Below are 20,812 nucleotides of genomic sequence, written 5' to 3'. Positions count from 1 at the left end.
GATAATGCACCTGTCGGTAAAATGTTGTTTCCTGGCTAAGAGTCCGGATGAGGGAAACAATAGTATTTTTGCAAGAAGCGCTCCTCAATGTGTGCTGTGCCTTCTGCACTATAAACCCACTCGTAGTGTGGACAGTTATGCTGGGACATGACTATGACCTGGTATTGGGTATGAGCATATGTGTGACCAGCTTGGCTGTCTACAATTAGAGTGGGCTCCTGATGCAGAGGGCACATCATTTGATTGAGAGCTTTTCTTGCAAAAATACTATTGTTTGCCCTATATAGAGTGTGAGCTTCGTTAGCGCGTACCTCCACTGGGGGAGGCAACATTTTACAGATAGGTGACCTATAAGCAATGAAGTATTCCCTTTAAAAACCCACCTATTGTTGGTTGTGCATCTGTTATGCATCCTAAAGGAGAAAGATAGGCGCTCTGTACTTAGGGGTGCCAAAAGTTAGGCAACCCCAAGTTATTGTATATACTTACAGTCCCTAAAACACCAGTCCGGTGCTCCTATCAGCAGAAAACTGATTCCAGCGAGCACCACGGAGCGATCAGCTTCCGGCTTCTTCTTTCTTCCCGTGGGTGCCCAGGCACAGTAGAGTGAAAAGCCAATCTTTAACAGAGAAGTGAACTATTTCATTCTACTTTGCATGTGTCTGCCCCAGGAAATCTGAAGAAAGAAGAAGGAAGCCGATCGATCCATGCCGGATGGGCAAATTTTTTCACCTTGTTTCACCGCGGAAATGATGCCCATAGACACGTATGGCGTCGCGCATTAAAAAAAAGACGCACGTAAAAAAAATTTGCTGCAAGTCAGAAAATTTTTGGTGCCCGTATACTTTGATGAGCGTTGGCGACATTTCACTGCCGGCATATTTTTGGCGAAACGAATGGGTCAAATTCGCCCAAACCTACTCCGTGGTGCTCTCTGGAAGAACCCCCGGACCAGTGCAGCTTTCTCCTGATAGGAGCACCGGCGGGGGTGCGAGGTAAGCATATATAATCACTTGGGGGTGCCTAAATTTTGGCACCCCCAATTAAATATGACTTTCCTTCTCCTTTAAGGGACCGATCTGATTTATACAGACTTTATCTATACATTTAGATGTTTACTATGTTTAGATGTTTACTATGTTACTCCTAGATCAGTTAATGAGGCTGAAAGAAGATCAGGGCATGCAGTCAACATTGAAACAAATCAATTGTTATCTCTTGCTTGGCAAGAGAGAAGGCAGTGCAAGATGAAAAACCATTAGGCGATTACAGAGAAGTAATCATCCGTGCAATATATACAGTAACATACAGTACATTGTTCTAATGTACAGTGACACAAATGAAAAGGTCACTTTTAATAATCTTCAGCTAACAGCCTATGAAACAGAGACTGCCTGGCTCCAAATTAGCAGAAAGTACCCATTCTCTACACTGAAATGGGCCATGGTTTTAGATAAATCCCCCAAAATTATCACCAAATAATACTGCTGTTCTAGATCTGGACCTTTGTGACCAAGAAGTTTCAGTTAGACACAGCAGCTAGTGTATTTTACTCTTCTGTGGAATATGGTGCCCCAAGCCTTTTGGAAATATTTCTTCCACTTTCCCTATTCCATGGATGTCAATCATTGAGCCTATTTATAGGAGGATACAAAACTCATCAGCCTATGCCTACGTATCTGAGGATACAAAACGCATCAGCTTATGACTACATTTCAAAGGATACAAAACGCATCAGCCTATGACTATGTATCAGAGAATATGAAACCCATCAGCCTATGACTGCATCGGAGGATACGAAAAGCATCAGTCTATGACTACGTACTGGAGGATACAAAACGCACCAGCCTATGACTATGTTTCAGAGGATATGAAATGCATCAGCCTATAACTACATCGGAGGATACAAGATGCATCAGCCTATGACTACGTATCAGAGGATATGAAACGCATCAGCCTATGACTATGTATTGGAGGATACAAAACGCATCAGCCTATGACTATGTTTCGGAGGATATGAAACGCATCAGCCTATAACTACATCGGAGGATACAAAACGCATCAGCCTATGACTACGTATCGGAGAATACAAAACGCATCAACCTATGAATACGTATCTGAGGATATAAAACGCATCAGCTTATGACTACATTTCAGAGGATACAAATGCATCAGCCTATGACTATGTATCAGAGGATATGAAACCCCTCAGCCTATGACTACATCGGAGGATACGAAATGCATCAGCCTATGACTATGTATCGGAGGATATGAAACGCATCAGCCTATGAATACTTATCGAAGGATACGAAACGCATCAGGCAGTGCAGCTTTTCAAGATGTGAAATAAAGTTTTGTTTTTTATCTTAGCTGCTGTATCTTTCCAGAGTGCTTGCCATTCTGCTTTCTTGTTGAGGTTTCTCACACATTCTAGTCCTACCTAAAATCAATTTTCTTGCAAGGGTAAGTAAACTGTTCCTCTATCAACAATGCTCAAAGATGGTGTTGATGCTTATTTTCCAAGATGCCCACATTTTATTGAAACAGACACTAAAATTGAACCTAGTTCACTGAGGATTGTTTAAAAAGGTATGTTGCTGCACACTATCAGCAGGGATATTGGACAGCAAACCTATTCTCAATGGTTCCTAGTGAGTCAAGCCTAGTCATTCAAGGAGGGGTATGTGCCACCAAAAATTACCTTAAAGGGGCAAATTTACCTAGGGTCGAATATCGAGGGTTAATTAACCCTCGATATTCGACTGCCGAATTGAAATCCGTCGAAGGATTTAGCGCAATTTGTTCGATCGAACGATCAAAGGAATAATCGAAGGATTTTAATCCATCGATCGAAGGATTATCCTTCAATCAGAAAAATCTTGGAAAGCCTATGGGGACCTTCCCCATGGGCTAACATTGGCCTTGGTAGGTTTTATTTGGCAAACTAGGGGGTCGAAGTATTTTGTAAAGAGACAGTACTTTGACTATCGAATGGTTGAATAGTCGAACGATTTTTAGTTCAAATTGTTCGTTTTGAAGTCGAAGGTCGAAGTAGCCCATTCGATGGTCGAAGTAGCCCAAAAAAAACATTCAAAATTCGAAGTTTTTTTCCTCTATTCCTTCACTCGAGCTAAGTGAATGGGCCCCAAAGTGTACACATTATAATGAGTGTATTACATTCAAGGTCCAGCTTATTATCCATTTTATTTTACAATACAAACATAAGCCAATAATATTGAAATAATTGTACATGTACATATTATGTACATACCTTAAATTCTTTTTCAATATTTGCTAGAACAGCCAACTCGTTACTAAGTTGCAGAGCTGTCATTACCGGATCTTCGCTGGAAAGGGAAAGGTATGCAGGACTTGCAAGCCCTTTGTAAGCATTGATTCTAGACCGAGAGTGACTGAAGGAGTCGTGTTTTTGCTTTTCACTGCATTCTGTACATTTGCAGAAATAGTCATGGGGCCTTTCAATCCGGGCCCCCTTTCTCAGGAGTGTGTGGACTATTTCATATTCCTGACAATGGGCGGCCAGAATGATAGGGGTAATATCCTGTGAGAACCTTGTACCATCCTCGTCGTAGGCGTAGAAGTCATCATGCTGGAACTCAGACTGACTAGGGCTCGTCGTGAGCCTTTTTCCTTCAGAAAATGACGGGTGGCTTAGTATTGCTTCAACTATCCGTACATACCCTTTACTGATTGCCAGCAACAGAGCATCTCCAACTCGGGCCAAGTTCTCCTTTTTCAGTAGAAGTTCTGTAATTTCCAAGTGTTCATTAGCTACCGCTAACTGCAAAGCATTCTGTCCCATATAATCCACACAGTTCACATTTAAGGACCCACATTCCTCCATCATTTTACGTACTACGGGGATATTCCCATATTCTGCAGCATCTAAAAAACGTTCCTCTTCTGCAGAAAGGCTTGCTGAGCGATCACTAAACATATACGCTGGTCCTCGGTTAGCTTGCCTCCGACCCTTTTCTCTGAGTATTGTTTGCCGACGGTGAGATAGTCTGCTGTCAGTGCTCTGCCTGTGTCAAAACAAGAATTAACAATCATCGTTTTATCACTGTTATAAAAAGGACAATACAAACATCTGATATAATTAGTGATGGGCGAATATGTGCCTTTTCGCTTCACCGTAAAATTCGCGAAACGAATTAAAATCAATGGGCATCCATTGTCAATTTTAGTCAAAATAGTCACGTGCATAAAAATTGACGCACGCCGGTGAATTGTCATCGCAGTTTCACTAATTAATTTGGAACTTGGAAACTTGGAAAAATGAAACTAATTTGTGTCTGGCGAATTTATTCGCCCATCACTAGATATAATGAGATTTTTGTCTATAGAAACAGATACTGCAGGCAAATTTAGGTACCTCAAGCCTTTGGGAAATATTCCTTCCTTCTCCTTTATGAATGAAAGGAGATCTCACCCTCAGCTTTGAAAGACTTTTATACTGATTTAGGGAGACACCCAATGAAATTTATTTTGCCATTGGCCATCGAAGACAGGTTTGTTTGACCTTTATTGTTCTAACAAGGCAACGGATTGGTAGACTTGATGTAACTGTATGTTTAGTTTCAAACATTGACAAAAGTATGTGGACATTCTTTAATAGAACTGGAATTGGCTATTTAATGCACCCAATTATTGCCAACACAGGTGCTGCTACATCATACAATAACATGTTTGGGTAAGGCCCTTTTAAGAAGGATAATAACCTCATGTACAAAGACAGGTCCATCCCAAATTGGTTTGTGGAGATGGTAGAACAACGTGACCAGCCTGCATCTGCCATTGTAAATGAACACCTGTGGAAGTGATTGAGATGCCAGTTTGAGCCAGGCCTGATCCCCGACATCAGTACCCAACCTCTTTCATATGAATAAAAGCAAATCCCATCAACAATGTTTCTGTATCTAGGGTAAATGTTGTTTTAGTAGCAAAGAGAGGAGCAACTTGGTTTTGCAATGAATTGTTGGACAGGCAGGTGTTGATCTACTTTTGGCCATATAGTGTATCTCATGGTTGAGTTATCACAAGAAATGTCTTGAACTTTGAAACTATTGAGGTTGATGGGAGAATCTGAAATTCAATTAGGAGAAACATTAAATGCAGGCCAATGGGTGACACATACATTAGAACTTTTGGGTGTTTCACGGTGAAGCTACAGTATAAGCAAGATGCATTAAACAGAGGGGTTTGGAGGTCTTATTGTTATTAAATTTATTGGTCAACCGGCTGAAAGAAAACAGCTAATTGGTTAATATGGGCTCAAAGACATGAGCAGAGACTGCATATATTATTACATTCCCCATAATGCTTTGTTATATATATTAAACACTCATTTTAGGCAACCATGTTCTTCAGCCACACAGAAGCACAAAGGTCACAGTGTTTCATTGATGAAATTATTTACTGTTTTAAAAGGATTACTATGGAGAAATCAGATACAAGAAGGTATTTTATCTTCATGTGTACACTACATGAAAAATCAGGCTTAAATTAGACAAAAACAAAGAAATATCAGTAGGGGTCTTCTTCATTTTGGCCCTATAGAAGCATCATAAATTGATGATAAGTTCAAGGGGTGACCTAAAGAAATTCTTGTTTCCTTTACTCCCTGATTATTCTGTAGATAAAGCAATAGGCTGCAGGGCTGAAGAGAAATCAATTTGATGTAGGACAACTAATTCATTTCAGTTCGAGACAAAGTTCGGGACAAGGGACTGCTGACAATTCTATATATTTCAATGGAGATTTCTGGTGCAAATTACTGACAACGGGTGACAGACCTGTTACTATAGGTGACTGGTTAAGTGGGGGGGCAATAAATCATAGTGACTCCCAAAAAATACAGGAAAGTTGACATGTCTGTAAAGGCCAAGGGTCAAAATGGCAGAGACTTCTGAAACTAGTCAAAAGGATTTTACATACACTCGGTACATGATACAGTACCAGTGACAGTGTAGAACGTGTGCAATTATCTGTATAGTAGCTTATTGCTTGTTCCTCGCACAAGTTGAATCTGAAGCTAAATGATAGATTCACATCTTAGCCCTTACGCACATGGCCTATACTCTCCTTACACTAATGATTTATAATGTACTTATGGTTGGTCCAGTCTTTTGCTCTCTGTACCTGGGTCATTCAAGTAAACAGTGATCCCCAACCACTGACTCATGAGCAACATGTTGCTCACCAACCCCTTGAATGTTGTTCCCAGTGGCCTCAAAGGAGGAGCTTATTTTTGAATTCTTGGCTTGGATGAAAATTTTGGTTGCATAAAAACCAGGTGTACTGCCAAACAGAGTCTCCTGTAAACAGTCCACAAAGAAGCTTCTAAATAACCTATCACAGTCATTATTTGGCACCCCCTGAAATTATTTTGATGCTTGTTTTTCCCCAACTTCTAGAGCAGGGATCCCCAACCTTTTGAGCCCGTGAGCAACATTCAGAAATAAAAGGAGTTGGGGAGCAACATAAGCATGAAAAATGTTCTTGGGGTGCCAAATAAGGGCTGTGATTGGCCATTTGGTAGCCCCTATGTGGTTTGTCAACCTACATTGGGGCTCTGGTTGGCAGTACATCTGTTTTTTATACAACCAAATCTTGCCTCCAAGCCTGGAATTCAAAAATAAGCTCCTGCTTTGAGGCCACTGGGAGCAACATCCAAGGGGTTGGAGAGCAACATGTTGCTCACGAGCTACTGGTTGGGGATCACTGTTCTAGAGCCTTATTTATTAAAAACTATTTAAATAAAAAAAAGTCCGACCAAGCTAGAATCCACAATTAGACCTTATTTATTATTAAAAAATCACGATTTAATCGGATCAGAGACAAAGCCCTAAAAGCCTGAATTTTTGGGATATAGTCGGATTTTAGGGCTAATTCCAACACATACCACCGTAACTTCCAAATAAGATATGGACATCAGCCATTATATACAACCTCGGTAGGTCTGAGAAGTTGAATTTTTGAATTCTGACTTTGTCCATCCTCGGGGTATAATAAATCTCAAAAAATGGTTTTTTTACCAATAAAAATTCAGATTTTATAGTAAAAAAAAAAACCTCACATTTTTTACATTTTTGCCATTCGGACTTCAATAATGACAGGATCCCCTATTCTTGTACTACCTTCACCCACCCTGACATCTACCCTGTTCTTAGATCCTCCGATTCGTGATCTTGAAGAGTAGCCTGGAGCTGCACCTCTATTACCCCATGGGCCTCTAGCTACTGTAACTCAGTGATAAATTCTGTATTTGATTGATAAAGGCAAATAAATAAAGACATAAATCCCCTGAGGAATCCTGCCTAATGGGGTGCAGGGAAAATGATGGAACCGTGACCGGCATGACAAAATTGGAACTCGTTCCCTGAGGCCCTAACAGCCTAAATGTGGGTTGGGAAACAAACATAATTATGCTTTAACATTGGCTCTGTGCATTACAGAAGAATTCAGCCAAAAAGCTTTTCATTAAAGTGATGGGAATCCTCTATGAATCTGTGACTGCCAATAATGGCCACAGGCTCATGTTCACATTATGGATAGTAAATTGCTAAATGCAAATAAAGGAAACTAATTCCAGAGAACAAATTTCTCTTTGGAGCTTCCAGACATAGAATTGGCACCAATGTACCATAACATAGGGGAAACAAAGCACCTTAAAATTTTCAAACAGCAGGATCTTAGTATTACAGCAGTTGGATCACTAAGGAAGAACATAATCCATGTGAGAGCGAAGATATTATTCCATTGATATTGGAAACCCAAGCAAAAAGGAGAGCATACAACCATCGTGCAGACTGTGCTCTGGTTGGGGCAGGAACATTTCTAAATAGCACTTACCTGTGTGCAATTTTACAGTTATATCTGTTTTCATAAAGGAGCCCTGTGTAAAAGGCAGCTAAAGGGTTACATGAGGCAATTTCGATAATCGCTGTCAATCAGCCGCAGAATGATAAGGGAGACAGGTGACAATCACTATAAGCATTACAGCATTGAATGTATTTTATATCGAGAGTGGAAAGAAAGTAAACCAGATTCAGCATTTAAACAGCAGTTATTTTAAGTCACACAATTATGGGCAGATTTAGAAGGGTCGAATTAAAAATTCGAATTTAGAATTTTCAAGTTTTTTAAATGACCAAAACTGTCAAATTCGACTAGGGAATTGTTAAAGTTCGATTCAATTTTTTTTCAAAAAATGTAATTTGATTTTCGAGATTTATCATACCCTGTCCTTTTAAGAACTCAAATTCGAATATTCGCCACCTAAAACCTGCCGACTTGCTGTTTTAGTCAATGGAAGACGTCCTGGGATCAAAGTTGTTTGCAGCCTTCCTGACATTCAAGTTTTTTTCGGAGAAAAAAGTCAAATCGAGTTTTTAAAACTTGAATCGAATTCGTTTCGAGTTTAAGGGGCGATCCTATTCACCCGAGTTTAGAAAATTAGATTTTTTATTTAAAAAATTTTGATTGGTCGAATTTCGAGTTCATGGGAGTTAAAAAAAACCTCCAGTGAATTCGAAATTTGACCCTTGATAAACTTGCCCCAAATATAGTTGTACCCATAATAATATAGGGCATAAAGGAAAAGGAAAGATAGGAAAGATGACGGAAAGTACGAGTATATTTTGGTTCCATATGTAACAATTTTGCTTACAATGGAGATACAGAAACTAGGGATGCACTGAATCCACTATTTTTGGATTCGGCCGAACCCCCGAATCCTTCACAAAAGATTTGGCCGAATACCAACCGAATCCCAATCCTAATTTGCATATGCAAATTAGCGGTGGGAAAGGGAAAACATTTTTTACTTCCTTGTTCTGTGACAAAAAGTCACATGATTTTCCTCCACACCCCTAATTTGCATATGCAAATTAGGATTCGGGTTCATTTCGGCAGGGCAGAAGGATTCGAACCGAATAGGAATCTCTGTGCAATAACATTGTCACAGTGTACAACAGGGATTATAATATTGGGTCCCCATACTCTGTAGGGTGGGGTCCCTTTAAATGGGGAAGTTCACCTTTAAATAAACTTGTAGTATGTTGGAGCTGTTCAGAGCAACCTTTCGACTGGTATTTATTTTGTATTCTTTATGTTTTTTTAATCATTAGCCATATTGGTCTGGGGTCGTTCCCAAGTACATGTTCTGTGCTTTCAACTTTATGGAACAGTTTGGGGAAGGCCCTTTCCCAAAGAACAAAGGGAGGTCTATACAGAATAGGTTTTTGGAGAGATGGGAGTGGAAGAACTTAAATGACCTGCACAGATCCTTCACCTCAACCCAACTAAACACCTGTAAGGATTAATTCGACACCGATGTGAGCCAGACCTGATTATGCAGCACCAGTGCCCAAACTGGCAATCAAATCCCACCAACTATGTTCCAACATTTTGCAGAAAGCTGTTATAGCAGCAAAGAATGGACTCATTTTATAGTATAGGTATGGGACCTGTAATCCACAATGCTCAGGACCTGGGGTTTTCTTGATAAGGGATCTTTCTGTAATTTGGATCTTCATAGCTGTAGTCTACTAGAATATTGTGTAAACATGAAATAAACCCAATAGGCTGGTTTTGCGTCCAATAAGGATTAATTATATCTTAGTTGGGATCAAGTACAAGCTACTGTTTTATTATTACAGAGAAAAAGGAAATAATTTTTAAAAATGTGGATTATTTGGATTTAATGGGGTCCATGGGAGACGGCCTTTCCATACTTCTGAGCTTTCTGGATAACGGGTTTGCGAATAAAGGATCCCATGCCTGTACTACGCTTGGTTTGGGAATGAGATATTGCACAGCCAGGTGTCCAGATACTTCTGTCCATAAAGTGATCGTGTGCTTATACCATGTGCAGATACAGGTAAAAGTTCAATATGTTTCAGGGATTAGACGAAGGCTCGGCCATTTAAAAATAATATCTCTGTATCTGAGCTTTTGATATAAACCTGGACATGTCTCAAAGCTCCCCGTGCACGTCAACAGGGACACAAACAAAAAGCAGCCGGCACAGTGGATAACTAGAGATGCTGAGGGAGAATTAGTCAGGACTCTTGGAAAAAAGGTTGGACCTCAATGTTCTGGCAACTACTGGGAAAATAAATCAAATCTTATTATTGGCACAATAATACATACATGAAAGCAGTGAAATGTAATTTATAAATAGTTAAATCAAATTGATATATGTGAGCAATCTGTGTAGCTCTTGACCACAGAAGCAATCATGCAATGCAAGGTTCCCCGACCAAACATGGAGCAGCTTCACTTTCCCTGTTTGCCAGCAAAAAACCATAGATTGTTCCTATTGCATCCTATTTATACGTATGGTGTACTGCCCCTTTAACTGCATATGGATGTAACTAGAGTATGAAGTGAGTGGGGGATAACTGGGGGCAAACATTTAAACCTCTGATGGGTTGCTGTATACAGAGGGATCATTCCTATGCGGTCTCATTTTGGACATCAGATAAACTATAAAATGTAGTCAGTTAATACAAATTGTGTATATACAACCTGACGTATGAAAAAAAACCAATAGAATCATAGTAACATAGTAAGTAAGGTTGAAAAAAGACAAATGTCCATCGAGTTCAACCTTTTTTTTTTTTTATTAACTACCTATCTGCCAGTTGATCCAGAGGAAGGCAAAAAACCCATCTGAAGTCTCTCCAATTTGCCTTAGAGGGGGAAAAATTCCTTCCTGACTCCGAAATGGCAATCGGACCAGTCCCTGGATCAACTTGTACTATGAGCTATTTCCCATATCCCTGTATTCCCTTACTTGCTAAAAAGCCATCCTACCCCTTCTTAAAGCTATCTAATGTATCAGCCTGTACAACTGATTCAGGGAGAGAATTCCACATCTTCACAGCTCTCACTGTAAAAAACCCCTTCCGAATATTTAGGCGGAACCTCTTTTCTTCTAATCGGAATGGGTGACCTTGTGTCAGCTGGAAAGACCTACTGGTAAATAAAGCATTAGAGAGATTATTATATGATCCCCTTATATATTTATACATAGTCATCATATCACCCCTTAAGCGCCTCTTCTCCAGCGTGAACATCTCCAATTTGGCCAGTCTTTCCTCATAGCTAAGATTTTCAATACCTTTTACCAGCTTAGTTGCCCTTCTCTGTACTCTCTCTAATACAATAATGTCCTGTTTGAGTGATGGAGACCAAAACTGTACGGCATATTCTAGATGGGGCCTTACAAGTGCTCTATACAGTGGAAGAATAACCCCCTCCTCCCGTGACTCTCTGTCCCTTTTAATACAACTCAAGACCTTATTTGCCCTTGATGCTGCTGACTGGCATTGCTTGCTACAGCCAAGTTTATCATCTACAAGGACTCCAAGGTCCTTTTCCATAATGGATTTGCCTAGTGCAGTCCCATTAAGGGTATAAGTGGATATTTTTACATCCCAGGTGCATGACTTTACATTTATCAACATTGAATCTCATTTGCCACTTAGCTGCCCAGATTGCCAGTTTGTCAAGATCCTGAATCTTACTTACCAAGATCCTGAATCTTACTTACCACATCATAAAATGCAATCAAATTCGTCTGACATGACCTATCCTTCATAAAGCCATGCTGATTGTTGCTCATAATGCCATTCATTAGGACAAAATTTTGAATGTGATCCCTTAACAAGCCTTCAGATAATTTGCCCACCACAGATGTCAATCTTACTGGCCTATAATTGCCAGGCTGAGATCGTAATCCCTTTTTAAATATTGGAATAACATCAGCTTTTCTCCAATCCATAGGCACCATACCAGATGACAGTGAATCTGAGAAAATCAGAAATAAGGGCTGGTCTAAAACTGAACTAAGCTCTCTTAGAACCCAGGGGTGTATGCCATCAGGCCCTGGAGCCTTGTTTACATTAATTTGTATTATAGCTTTTTGAATCATATCCTGAGTCAGCCACTGACTAGATTGAGCTGAACCATTCGTGCAGTTATTAAGTGAGCCTGTGAACCCAGACTCCTCTATTGTATACACTGAAGAAAAGAACTGATTTAACACATTTGCCTTATCTGTATCTGTTACAACCATACTGGTACCATTATTTAATGGAGCAACACTCTCAACCTGCATCTTTTTACTATTAATATATTTAAAAAACTTTTTAGGGTTAGTTTTCACCTCCACCGCAATTAACTCTTCATTTCTTTTCTTAGCCTTCCGGATTGCTGATTTACAACATTTATTACAGTGTTTATATTCATTAAATGCAGCTTCTGTCCCTACAGATTTGTAGTTTTTAAATGCCTTTCTCTTCTTTCCCATTAACATCTTTACCTCTGTATTAAGCCACACAGGATGATTCTTAGAGCTTCTACGTTTAGTCCTTAAGGGAATAAATTGAGAACAGTAATGATTTAATATCATTTTAAAGGACAACCATTTCTGTTCTGTGTTTTTAGCTGAAAACCTAATGCCCCAATCAATGCTCTGTAGGGCAGCCCTCAAGGCACTAAAATTAGCTTTTGCAAAATTCATGGTTTTTGTTGCCCCAGTATATTTTTGTTTTTTGCACCAGACATTAAAAGATATAACATCATGGTCACTATTACCCAGGGGTTCAATGACTTGCACATTTGCTATAAGTTCTGGGTCATTTGAGATCACTAAATCAAGAATAGCATTATTTCTGGTAGGCTCCTCAACAACCTGTGCCAAAAAATTGTCGTGCAATAAGTTTATAAACTTGTTCCCATTAACTGATCTAGCAGTACCGTTGCTCCAGTCAATATCTGGGTAATTAAAATCCACCATTATCATTACTTTACCTAAACTAGTAGCCTTTTCTATTTGCATTAGGAGCTTTGTCTCTTCCTCCTGACTTACATTAGGGGGTCTATAGTGACTCCTACAATTAATTTGCTGGATTCTTTACAATTGGTGAAGAACTCCACCCATACGACTTCTGGCCCCTCATTTTCTAACATAACCTCCTCCTTTATATGAGCTTTTAAATCCTGCCTAACATACAGACATACCCCTCCTCCTTTTCTATTGCCTCTGTCCCTCCGAAACAAAGTATAGCCACTGATATTTACTGCCCAGTCATGCGACTCATTCAGCCATGTTTCGGCCACACCAATCACATCATATTTTCCTTCCAACAGCAGCAGCTCCAGCTCTCCCATTTTACCAGTCAGACTCCTTGCATTTGTAAACATACATTTAATACTGGCACCATATTGAACATATGACATGTGGTCCTCCCTATCCTTAACAGTATCCCCAGCCAAATCTCCTCCCCATTTTCCCTTTCTTTGCCCACTCTCATCTAACCTGTCTACCACTGAATCTTTTACTGAACCCTCCCCCCCCACACCTAGTTTATAATCTCCTCCAACCCTCTAGCCATCTTCTCTCCCAAAACAGCTGCCCCATCATCATTGAGGTGCACTTAAAGGGACTTGCGCTCTTGTGTGACCTCTCTTTTAACGCACAAGCAGTGAGTCAATCTACTCACCAGATACAGACCAGTACTAAGCCAAATGGAAAGGAATAAAGCTGCATATGGTCCTGCAGCTCCAAAAATGCTCCAATGCTCCACAGGTTGGACTTAAAACATAGAAACGAGTATATAGTGTAGCAAGCTTTAATAAATGAATAAAACACTACTTACTATACATCCAATATAATGATAAAACAGTATCTTGTACTTGATCCCAACTAAGATATAATTAATCCTTATTGGACGCAAAACCAGCCTATTGGGGTTATTTCATGTTTACACAATATTCTAGTAGAAAACAGGTATGAAGTTCCAAATTACAGAAAGATCTGTTATCCGTAAAAACTCACGTCCCGTGCATTCTGGATAACAGGTCCCATACCTGTACTTCCTTATCGCCTATGGTCTCCCGAATCTTGTGCATGCATAAATGGCGTCATTTAAGAAAAACGTATCTTCTTTCTTATCTTTTCGAAACTGCCGTCTATGGGAAAATCTAAAAATGAGGCTGGAGATCAGTATTTCTCAAGCAAATCTGGCTCAATGTTTGATATCTATCTGTTATTATAATGCAGTCCATTCACTCTAACAGAACGAGAGAGGAAACAATTCCACAGAGACCTTTGTTTTTGAAGCTATTATTAGAAAAAGACTTGAGGGCATATTTATCAAGGGTCGAATTTAGAGTTTATAAAAACCATCGAAATTGATTAAAAAATTCTATTTTTTTTACATTCGGGGTGAATAGGATCGACTTGCAAACTTGAATCGAGTTTTTTTCACCAAAAAAAAAAGTGATTTTCAAAAATCAAGCAAACGACTCCAAATTGATTGTAAAAGGGCCCCCATAGGCTAAAACACCAATTCAGCAGGTTTTTAGATGGCAAATAGTCAAATGCTTAAAGGGACAGTACATGATACATTTCGAATTTTGTATTTTAAACTCAAATCGAATTTGGAGTGTTCAATAGTTAAATTACACTAAAATAAACTCGAAATTAGAATTTAAAAATTAGAATTTTCTATTCGACCCTTAATAAATCTGCCCCTTAGACATATACAGAGGAATTTGGGGCTTTATTAAACTAAGGTTCTTCCTTGTTTAAAATGCATCATTGTATTATCCAAAATTGCTCCACAATTATAGCAATCTGAATCCTGCATTCAGAAAACCAGCATTGATGGGGGGGGGGGGTGTCAGCAAGACAAATGGGGAAGTTGTAGCCCATATCGACCAATCAGAAGACAGAATTTAATGCTCTGAGCCAATAGGAAACAGGGAAGACACAAACAGGTCACAGCCTAATCTTATATGTAGTTCTGGAACATATCCAGATATCTCTGGGATGCACTGAATCCACTATTTGGGATTTGGCCGAATCCCCGAATCCTTGGTGAAAGATTCATCCGAATACCGACCCGAATACTAATTTGCATATGCAAAGTAGGGCCGGGAATGGAAAAAATAGAAAAAATTATTCTTTCGTGCCGAAAAATCAAGTGATTTCCCTACCCGCCCCTAATTTACTTATGCAAATTAGGATTAGGTTCAGCCAGGCACAAGGCCGAATCTGAATCCTGCTGAAAAAGGGCGAATCCTGGCTAAATCCCAAACTGAATCCTGGATTCAGTGCATCCCTAAAATGAATGCTAAGACTTCGGGGCACATTTACTAAGGGTCGAAGTAAAATCCTTCGACTTCGAATATCGAAGTTGAAGGATTTACCGCAAATACTTCGATCGAACAATCGAAGGAAAAATAGTTCGATCGAACGATTAAATCCTTCGAATAGAACGATTCTAAAGATTTTAATCCATTGATCGAAGGATTTTCCTTCGATCAAAAAAAGCTTAGAAAGCTTATGGGGAAGGTCCCCATAGGCTAACATTGATGCTCGGTAGGTTTAAAGTGCCGAAGTAGCTAGTCACAGTAATTCCACTATGGAATGGTCGAATAGTCGAAGTCGTAGTCGAAGGTCGAAGTAGCCTATTCGATGGTTGAAGTACCCAATTTACGTAGAAATCCTTCACTCGAGCTATGTAAATGTGCCCCCAAATGTCTGCTCCCAAAACTGATAAATCATACGCAGCATTGGAGACCTTTGCTATACAGTATTGTCATGATTGTGCCTGCGACAGAGGAAACCCCCAGTTCAACCCAGAAGATCCTCTATAATTCAAAGCATTAAGCACCCATATACAAGTATGGGATCCGTTATCCGGAAACCCGTTATCCAGAAAGCTCCAAATTATGTAACAGCTGGATCCCATAAACTCCATTTTATCTAAATAATCCAAAATTGCTAAAATTATTTCCCTTTTTCTCAGTAATAATAAAACAGTAGCTTGTACTTGATCCCAACTATGATATAATTAATCCTTATTGGAAGCAAAACCAGCCTTTTGGGTTTATTTAATGTTTACATGATTTTCTAGTAGACTTAAGGTATGAAGATCCAAATTACAGAAAGATCTGGAAAAATCCCAGGTCTCGAGCATTCTGGATAAGAGGTCCCATACCTGTAAAACCCATCCGATCACTCTTAGGGGGTTATTTATCAAAGTCCGAATTTATCTCAATATTTTCTACTACAAAGTCCGATAAAATCCACTCAGGTTTTTTAAGCATATTTATTATTGCATTTTCAAGAAAATTTGCTTTGCAGCAAAAAAACAGATTTTCACGATTTTTTCATCTGATTTTCGGAATTTTTACCCGGAAAACTCTGGGGTATTGCACGAAACCCAGCGCACATCAAAAAATCATTGGGACTTCTCCCATTGACTTATATACAACCTCGACAGGTCTGAGATGCCAGATTTTCAGATTCGGACTTTTCCATCCTCTGGGTTTTTTTAAAAAAAAAGAAATTCTTGTTTTTTGCATTCTGAAATTAGTAAATAACCCCCTGACTGTTGTAAGTATAACATTGTTTCCAAGTCTACTGAAAAACGAACATGTGTTTTGCTACAGTTTCAATCTCTCGTAACAATATTCATAATGGCAATGTTAGAAAGCCCAACAATTTTTGTTTATTGTATTTTAATGTAAAAATGTAATTATTTAAGCTCACACACAGTCACACTGGGCCATTTAGCAGACCTCAGTCGCCAGACTTATCTCAGTACCTAGTTTCATGGCAGCATTTGTCTTCACTGTATGATCATTACACTGAATAATAAAAAGTAATTTCCTTAAGCCTCTTTAAAAAATGTTATATTTTGTTCTGTACTGTGGCTGAACCAAAACGAACTCTATTATTTTGAACTGGGGAGGATTAAAATATAAGTATATCCTTCTGTTTATGTCAATCTAATCAAGATAAAAGCTTTCTAGCTCTGTACATACATTTATAAAAGAATAATGCTCATCGCTTATATATAAAAACTCATCTTTGTGGGGCATATTTATCAAGGGTCGAATTTCGAATTTGAAAAACTTCGAAATTCAAATTCAAAAAGACCAACCGAAATGAAGGCCAAATAGGTCAGTTTTTCGATTGAATAGGTCTGCAATCGTACGAATACGAAGTAAAAACGCATTCTATTAAATTTGAATCAAAGTTTTTCCTCCTAAAACCAAATAGGTTCTGGGAGATCCCCCATAGGCTAAAACAGCAATTTGGCAGGTTTTAGATGGCGAATGGTCGAAGTCGAATTTTTAAAGAGACAGTATATGATACGATATTCTAATTTTCGCATTTTTCTCAAATTCAAATCGAATTTGGACTATTTCTTAGTTGAAGTACACAAAAAATAGCTCAGAATTAGAAAATTCACCTCGACCTTTAATAAATCTCCCCCATGTTAATGTCTGGTCACAACCTCAGTTAACAAAACGACTTGCCTAGGGCTCGCATCATTTTATAATGAAAAAGGAAACATCTTTGCAAACACATTTCATTCTGCCCATATTCAATTTCTACAACAATTATTCGGCCGTGGGCATCCGTGGGAAATGTTCAAGTTGAGGAAAAAAGTCAATAGTCAACATAATTATAACAATAAGAAAGAGTGTTCTATACGTAACATAATAATGAATATAGATTGAGAGGAAGAACCTTATGCCACACTCCTGTTTTTCACAGAGGTCAAGGTTCAATAATTGTATCAGGTCTTTGGGGAGTCTTCTTAATTCTCTTTATTTATGGAACCAGCAATCAGAGCCAGGCCAAGCATCTATGGCTCCCAAGACAAGGTTAGCAATCAGGCTCTCCCATTATGGACCAACCACATCATTACCTCTTGTCTTAAAAAGTTTTTTGGAAAATAAAGACCAGCTGACACCTCCAACTGGGAAGTAGTATGCGGGACAAAGAACTTATCTAATGATGAGACCTTTAAATAATTTGTATATTTATATATTTTACTTGTTGTCTACTCCCATCTCCGGCCTGACTTTTATAAGTTATCAAACTTACAAAACAAAATTGTGTTTAGTGCACTAGGTTAAAACTAGGGATGCACCGAATCCAGGATTCGGTTCAGGATTCAGGCCAGGATTCTGCCTTTTTCAGCAGGATTCGGATTCGGCCAAATCCTTCTGCCCAGCCAAACCGAATCCAAATCCTAATTTGCATATGTAAATTAGGGGCAAGGAGGGAAATCACATGACTTTTTGTCACAAAACAAGGAAGAAAAAAATGTTTTCCCCTTCCCACCCCTAATTTGCATATGCAAATTCGGTTCGGTATTCGGCCGAATCTCTCGCAAAGGATTCAGGGGTTCGGCCGAATCCAAAATAGTGGATTTGATGCATCCCTAGTTAAAACATAATTTTTCATATAGGATGCATCAATTTAAGGGATTGTTAAGGGATTGTTAACCTTTAAATTAACTTTTAGTATAATGTAGACTAGAGAGTGATTTGCAAATGGTTTTAATTTTTTATGGTTTTTGATTTATTTAGCTTTTTATCCAGCAGCTCTCCAGTTTGCAATTTCAGCAATTTCGTTGCTAGTAGAGATGCACCAAATCCAGGATTCGGTTCAGGATTCGGCCTTTATCAGGAATCGCTCTCCTTCTGCCTGGTCGAACCGAATCCGAATCCTAATTTGCGTATGTAAATTAGGGGCGGGGAGGGAAATTACATGACATTTTGTCACAAAACAAGGAAATAAAAAATGTTTTCCCCTTCCCACCCCTAATTTGCATATTCAAATTAGGATTCGGATTCGGTTCGGTATTAGGCTGAATCTTTCGCGAAAGATTCGGGGATTTGGCCGAATCCAAAATAGTGTATTTGGTGCATTCCTAGTTGCTAGGGTCTAAATTACCTTAGCAACCATGTTCTGATTTGAATAAGAGTCTGGAATATGAGCAGGAGAGGCCTGAATAGAAAGACATTGCCACTGTCGGCACCCAAAACCAGAACAAATGCCAAGCACCCTTTTCTCGGCTCGTGCTTCACCTGTAGTGTGACCGCCGTTGGCCTCGGGAGGAGCCCTCAGCTACTTGGATGCCACCAAGACTTAAACGAGAGATGCAAGGCTATGGGTTCTGGATAAGCAGAGGGGCATGACTGTTAGCAAAGTCTTTGGGCAGAAGGTCGTGGTACAAGGTGTTAAACGGAATAGTCGGAACTGGCCGGGTCGAGGCAGGCAGAAAGCGTGCGTAAACAAATCAGGCCGGGTCTGGGCACGCAGCGTTCAAAGCGAGGTCAGGCAGGCAAGGGTCAAACCCGGGAGATCAATCAGAGGGATAAAGCAGAAGAGGTAGCCGAAATTCAGGCAATAGTTCAGGAAACAGAGGTCAGAATCGTCAGGAACAGGCAGGGGTCACAACAGATAATCAGGAACAAGCTCAGGATCAAAACAGCAAAAGCTAAAGGCACCAGGAACAAACCTATAACGGGCAATGAGAATCTGTACAATGGGCCATTAAATTTTAAAATTTTCGCGCCATTGCGCGCTAACGTCATCACGCCAGCGCGCATGCACCAATATAAACAGCAGAGGAGTGTTACACGCGCCCTAACAGTTCGGCGCAGGAAGAAGAGGACGCGGCAGGCGTCCCCGCCGAGGGTCCCCCCACTAGACCACCAGGGTAAGCCCTCACAGACATGTTATAACAAGTACCAACAACAAGAAATTAGTAGCCTTACAGATCATTTGTTTTTAAAAATAGGGTAAATGACCCCCATTTGAATGCTATAACTATAAAATAGCTAAAGTATATAAAAAGAAAAAAATAAAGGCCAATTAACCATTCTATAAAATACTAAAGGTTAACTCAAAGGTGAACCACCTCTTTAACTTCTTCTTTAACATCTGTAAATGGTGAAACTCCCTGTCTTACTGAATTCCAACAAATTCAGTGAAGTACACTACTTTATTCTCAAAACATACGGTGAGTGGCTAATTGTACAGCTGAGGCTACTAACTTGAAACATATTCACAAATACAGGTATGGGACCTGTTATCCAGAATACCCGGGACCTGGAGCTTTCCAGATAATGGATATTTCTTTAATTTGGATTTGTGTACCTTAAGTCTATTAGAAAATCATGTAAACATTAAATAAACCCAATAGGCTGGTTTTGCTTTCAATAAGGATTAATTATATCTTAGTTGGGATCAAGTACAAGCGACTGTTTTATTATTACAGAGAAAAAGGAATCATTTTTTTAAAAATTTGGATTATTTGGATAAAAAGGAGTCTATGGGAGACGGCCTTTCTGTAATTAGGAACTTTCAGGATTACGGGTTTCAGTATAAGGGATCCCATACCTGTACATTCGAATACCATGAAAAAATTGTTCCTCTCAAGAAATTGATTTCACAAAAACTCTCGTTCTGCGAGTTAAGAAATCACTCCCGAAGGAATACAAAGCTGACACTTCACACTTCTGTAACTAATCCACATCAAATGCAAATTGCTACTCAAAAGTGGGTTTTATTCCTTTGTTTTCTTTCTTTCCTTTTTAAAGGAGGTTTGCAGATTACGACTAGTGGAATAGTTGAATAACTATAGAATGTTTTGTTCTTTCTTTACAATGAAGGGAATAAATGGCTTTGCATTTAAAACAAAAATAACATTTTCTCAGTCGGGAAAGAACACATAGAAAGATCTTATTTTTAGGCAAAATGCAGAAATAATTAGAGTAATACTGCCACTTTTAAATGATTTAGCCTGTTCTAAGGCACTTCTCCAGCCATGATGGGCTTTTGTTTTTTTTAATTTCAGACTCTTATTGAGGTTCTGCCAACAGAACATTACACTGCCCACAGCCCAAGTGGACAGAATTATCTTGATAAATGACATAATCACATTTCTAGGGGGTTCATCATGTA

General features: G+C 39.2%; 1 protein-coding gene across 1 annotated transcript in view; it reads right to left on the bottom strand.

Moving 5' to 3' along the window:
• LOC108709028 (short transient receptor potential channel 6) overlaps positions 1-20,812 on the bottom strand; it is a 111,040-nt gene that overhangs the window by 46,030 nt on the left and 44,198 nt on the right. The window contains exon 2 of the mRNA XM_041584573.1: positions 3,272-4,046. Coding sequence (XP_041440507.1) covers positions 3,272-4,046 — 775 coding nt within the window. The remainder of the gene's footprint in view (positions 1-3,271; positions 4,047-20,812) is intronic.

The sequence above is a fragment of the Xenopus laevis genome, chromosome 2S (assembly GCF_017654675.1).
Source record: "Xenopus laevis strain J_2021 chromosome 2S, Xenopus_laevis_v10.1, whole genome shotgun sequence".
NCBI lineage: Eukaryota > Metazoa > Chordata > Amphibia > Anura > Pipidae > Xenopus > Xenopus laevis.
The sequence above is the reverse complement of the archived record's forward strand: the minus strand, read 5'-3'. Positions and strand labels throughout refer to the sequence as shown.